At 45.1% G+C, this 5,700-nt stretch overlaps 1 protein-coding gene across 1 annotated transcript; it reads left to right on the top strand.

The window, feature by feature from the left end:
• Positions 1 to 624: 624 nt before the first annotated feature.
• LOC102034124 (interleukin-17F) lies at positions 625 to 3,957 on the top strand. Its single transcript, XM_005424966.1, has 3 exons — positions 625 to 648; positions 1,551 to 1,771; positions 3,720 to 3,957. The coding sequence occupies exons 1-3, from the start codon at positions 625 to 627 to the stop codon at positions 3,955 to 3,957; spliced, it is 483 nt and encodes a 160-aa protein (XP_005425023.1).
• The last annotated feature ends 1,743 nt before the right edge of the window (positions 3,958 to 5,700 follow it).

The following is a 5,700-nucleotide window of genomic DNA, read 5'->3' as shown; positions in this document are numbered from 1 at the left end:
CCCATGGCATTTCTTCTTCCCCTGCCCAGTCCCCGCAGGACACAGGGATCCCTAAGACGAGGTGGGTGTGGATTGTGCAGTTGAAGGGAGGTTAAATGGTGAAGTTCCATGTCCTGCCCTCATTTTGAAGTCCCTGCTGGGTGCCTGACTTTGCAGCTCTCTGATCTCTGCTGTTGGGCTTGTTTGAGGCACATGGAAGTGCATCCACATGAGTTTGTGGTGAAAGAACTCTATTATTAGAAAGAAGGGAGTGGAAAGGAGTGAAAAAAACCCCAAAACACCTGTCTAAACAATTTGGTGTTTTTTTCCTTTCCTTATCTCTTGATCTGGCTAAATAAATGCAATTGGCTGTTTTGGGATGGTGGTGGTGGTAGTAGTATATGCCCTTCTCTTTTTTGGAGGTAGATGGGAGGAAGTGGGCTAAAAATTGCAATATCAGCTCCTAACCTCGGGTCAGGTAAGCCAGCTGTGCTGTAATGGAAAGGGTGGCAGTGCCTCAGCTTTGTTATAAAATGGAGAGCACAACTGGCTTTGAGACACAAGCAGGGTTGAAAGGGTCTCACACAAGGAGAATTCTCTTGTCCTGTCATCCTAACATCCACCCAAAGCAGCAGGGGGGTTACCATGGCTTTCAGCAGCTCTGCTGGGGTAAGTACTTACATCTAAAACAAAGGATAAGATGTACTTGCTGCAAGAGAGAAAAGCAGGGTGCAGATCCCTTGATTTGTGCAGGAAACCCTTTTAATCTTGCTGGGAGCTGAATGGGATGCTGGGTGTGTCTGATGCAGCTGCTTGATGCTTGAGTGACAAGGGTGTGATGGACTTATTTATTTATCTATCACTCATTATTTATTTATCTCTCACTCATCAGCACTGCTGAGGTGGGATTGGCAGAGTCCTTTTTGCAGACAACATGTTATCAAAACTGCTGAAATTTCACTGTGGATGCCTATGCACTTGAATTTCAGCCTGGGTAGCATTTGCAGCACTGCCAGCTCCTGTGATTTTCTTAAAAGCCCTGCATTTATTTTGTCTTCTTTTTAGGAACTGAGCTTAATGATCCTTGTGGTTCCCTTTCCATTTAGGATATTCTGTGATTCTATTATTTACTAAAACTCTGCCTAATGGAAATGGCCCAAGAATCCCAGATTTTCTTGGGAAAAGGGCTATTTCCAGCAGATGGCTGTGGGTGGCCAGTTTTTATTGTCCTGAGAAAGCTGTGGCTGGGCAAGGTTTTAAGCTTAGGGATCAGCTGAGTCCTTGCTCCAGTTTTTAGATGAAAAGATGGTGCTGTGTGACCACAGAGTAGGATTTTCATAGCTTGTTGGACAGATGATTTTCTTGATGCAGAATCAACTATGAACCAGAATTTAAATCAGAGTTTAGCATCAGTTGTGATGAGTTTTATTAGCTTTATTTTGCTATTTGCTCATCTTGGCCCATTTCACACAAACATAAGTATGAAGGTGGTCCAGTCTAACCAGGACTTGGCTCTTTGTGCTCTCTCTTTCCTGACTGGGCAGAACTAACGACACCTTTCTCTCTCCCAGTTCAGATCACTGTTTTTGGCGCTGCTTTTAGCCCTCACTGTGAGGAGCTCACCCCACAGAAAGGCTGGTGCCTTTGCCAGGCTGAGGGAAGGTTGCCTGAACCAAAAGGATCCCAAATTCCCCACAACTGTGAACGTTGACATCCGGATCAGCAACTCAGATCATGCCTTTGGGATGGTCCATGATATCAGGAACCGATCTCTCGCTCCTTGGGATTACAGGTAACTGTTCTGGTGTTCTCTAAATTGTGAGGGCTGTGCCACACCACAGATGGCTTTTTGTGGTGACTGTGGTTCATTCTCAGAGTATGCCCAGAGTCCCATGAATATGGTTCTGATGTTGGTTAAGACTTCTTCAAGAGAAACTGTTTGCAGTGCAAGGGGCTCTCACTGGAATGGTTTTTAACCATCTTGTCAGTCTTTATCAATCACAGAATCATTTGGGCTGGAAAAGCCCTCTGAGGCCTTTGAGTCCAACTATTCCCCAGCACTGCCAAGGCCACCACTGACCCATGTCCCCAAGTGCCACATGCACATGGCTTTTAAAGCCCTCCAGGGATGGTGATTCCACCACTTCCCTGGGCAGTTGTGCCAGGCCTTAACAACCATTTCAGGGAAGAAATTTTTCTTAATATCCAATCTAAGCCTCCCCTGGAGCAACTTGAGGCTATTTCCTCTTGTCCCTTGTTCCCTGGGAGTGGAGCCTGACGCCCCTGGCTGTCCCCTCCTGTCAGGGAGTTGTGAGAGCCACAAGGTCCCCCTGAGCCTCCTTTTCTCCAGGCTGAGCCCCTTTCTCAGCTCCTTCATCTGCTTTTTGTGCTCCAGACCCTTCCCCAGCTCCTCTGAGCAGCTTTCTAACCCCTCTGCCCCCAGCTTGTAGTGCTGCATGGCGTTGAAATAATAATGAAATTAATTATTCCTCTAGGAAAAGAATAATGTGAGTACATTGACATTTCACATTTTCCTAACAGAAAGAAACATCCAAATGCTGAAATTAAAACCAAACAAAAATGGATAGGCCAGTTGTGAGTTCTGTATTATTTAACCCAGCCCCACTCCATTCATCAGCTCCTAAAGAGTGGCACAGCAATATTACCCTGCCAGTGCTGAATCCATTTCTAGGAAATCATTGTGAAACCACTGAGGATAAGGAAATCCTTTGTGTCTCACAGTGAGAAAGCACAGGTTAAATAGGATGATGGAGATATAAACTAGAAGATCCTACCAAATTGCATGTGTGGTATTTTTGGAGTTCCCCATTGTGTATATCATGTTCTATGTATGATGTTATATATCATGTTAGATTATCTAATATATAATATATAATATATTATATATTATATATTATATATTATATATTATATATTATATTATGCTATACTAAAACAATACTAAAGAATAGAGGAAGGATACTTACAGAAGGCTTAAAAAGATACTAATCAAAAACTTGTGACTCTCTAGAACCTTGACACACCTGGCTGTGATTGGCTATTTTGTCAAAACAATTCACATGTTGGATAAACAATCTCCAACCAGATTCCAAAGCAGCAAAACACAGGAGAAGGGAATATTTGTCTTGGTTTCAAAAGACAGGTGTTTGCTAAGGAGGGCAGGAGCCTCCCCTGAAATGGAAAATGTAAATGACCCCCTGCCTTTTTTCCAATTGGAATTGTGGCTGCAGTCCTCCTGGAGTGTCAGGTGTGGTTCTGTTGGAGCAGGGATCCTGTAGAAAGGGTGTAGTTTTCCTCTGAAGATCCAGTAGAGGCAGCTGTTCCTCTGGGAAATCCAGTAGAGAAAAGCCATGCTGGTGTTCCAGAATCTCCAGATTATATCCAGGTAGGAATGCTTGGCTCCTCCCTCTGGGTGGAGCATCTCACAATAGGATGGTGTAGTCCTTATCAGTCATGCAGTGACATCCACTACCCTGTTATCAGCAGATGTCTCCCCAGTTGTGGAAGAGATAAGGAAAACTGCCTGCTTAACAGAAGACAACTGCCATAGAGATGGAAAATAGAATACAATTTGCTTGACAATCCAGGACAATATTTTTTTCCTTTTTTATCTGAGGCTTCTCAGCTTCCCCGGAGAAAAAATCCCAGCAAAGAAATTTTTCCAGAAATATATAACAGTAACACAAGTGCTTAAATCAGTTTTGTGTCCCTGTTCACAGGCTGGATGAGGATCCCAACCGCTTCCCGCGGGTGATTGCTGATGCCCAGTGCCGCCTGTTGGGCTGTGTGACCCCCCTGGGGCAGGAGGACCACAGCCTCAACTCGGTGCCCATCCAGCAGCAGATCCTGGTGCTGCGGCGGGAGCAGCGCGGCTGCATCCCCTCCTACCGCCTGGAGAAGAGAATCATCACCGTGGGCTGCACCTGTGTCACCCCCGTCATCCAGCACCAGTCCTAGCAGCAGCCATCATCAGGGCAGGCAGCATTGGGAAGAGGGGGTAAATCCCATAAAAATCCCTCTGGTGGAATCCCACAGCTGCCTGCCTCACACTCCAGGAATTCCCCTTCCAAACACATCATTCCCCTCCCAAATCTGAGCGAATTGTCTCCTGAAAGTCATGATTCTTGCTGTTGTTCATTTATGGATTTCAGGATGGGGATCGTTGGTAGCTGATGGTGGAGGGGAGGAAAAGTTTTGTTTGTGGCCCCAAGCAGTGAGAGGGGAAAGCAGTGCTTTTTAAAAATTTATTTTTCATTATGGTTTATATCAGTTTGGTGAATCAAACTAATTGTCGTTTCCAAAGTTGTCCTTGGCAGTAAATTGCCCTAATTGAATACCTGTCCACCAGCACTGCCACAGAAAATTCCTCTTCCTGCACCTTTCTCCCTCTCTTCTTCATCCCTATCCCATTTCCCTTCTCTGGCCATCCCTGCTCACTGGGATATTACTGATGTCAGTCAGATATTAGTGCCACCAGGCCTGGTTGTCACCATAGTCTGGGTTTATGTCACTGCTGCAATTGATTTATTGCAAAACATTTTGGGAGGTAATTGATTCTACTTGTTGAGTGCTAAAATGGTAAAGAACCAACAGATATCTCTATTTCTATTTATGTCTTCTATTTATGGCTGTATTTATGATGCTGTGTGTGCTCAGAGTATAAAAAATATCGATAAATTTTACCTGTATTTATTCAATAACTTATCTGCTGAATAAAAATAATATTTTATTTTAAAAAATGGTTTTTTGTGGTAGTTCAGAATGACAACAGACACAGAGAAGGGGTTTGTGCTGCAGTAGCACTGGGAAATTTCAGCACAGATCAGGTATTTTCCTGTGCAGTGAGATGAGTAAGAGGGAGCAGAAGAGAACTTGCAGCCTAAATAGATGAAAAGACACAAAGAAGAGGCTGAAAGCAGTGAAGTTCTGCAGGCACTGTGGCAATGGAATGAGGTTTTTTAGACCTCTGGGATGTTCTCTAGGGATGGTTGGAAAAGACACAGGAGATGTCACATTCCAGGGCTGCAGCCAGAATTTGAGATGGTTCATTAGCGCTGGGAAAGGTCTGTCCTACCCTCCTCCAGGCAAGCTTTCACCCCTATAAACAACCCTCTCCTCCCCCAGCTGAATGGTTGGCTGAGTAGGAATGCAGGGAGATGTCAGAGGGCTCCATCTCACTGCTCCCCAGCCAGGTAATTCACAGGTGCTGGATGGGATTAAAATGGTGGATGAGGATCCCTCACATCCAGGAACCAGGAGCTGGACCTGCAGGGTGTGGTTTGCTGTTGGGCTGAGGGGTCCTGCCTTAGGAAATGAGGAATTGCCCTTTCCCTCCCTGAGCTGCACAAGGAGCACAGCCTGGCACAGCCTCACTTCTCAGGAGCTGGACTGGGTGATCCTTTCGTGTCCCTCAGGATATTCCATGATCCTATAACTCTCTACTATTTTATCAAATTTCTGCAATATTGCTTTTTTTGACATTGCTCCTCTTTCATGCAGAGCTGAGCCAGGCTCTCACACCTCTGAGTTTGGTTTCTGCTGCAGGAGGTTTTCAGCCTGCATTTCCTTTTACATTTAAATCAGGCCAAACCCATGCAAGCGTTTTAGTATTTCATTTTGACTGCACAGAAACCACTTTAAATCAGATCCAGCTGGTGCAGGTAGACCCTGGGTCTCCTCCCCAGGGTGGGCCAGGTGACT

This window comes from Geospiza fortis, unplaced genomic scaffold (genome assembly GCF_000277835.1).
Source record: "Geospiza fortis unplaced genomic scaffold, GeoFor_1.0 scaffold106, whole genome shotgun sequence".
In the NCBI taxonomy this organism is placed as follows: domain Eukaryota; kingdom Metazoa; phylum Chordata; class Aves; order Passeriformes; family Thraupidae; genus Geospiza; species Geospiza fortis.
This window is presented reverse-complemented; position numbering and strand designations above follow the sequence as displayed.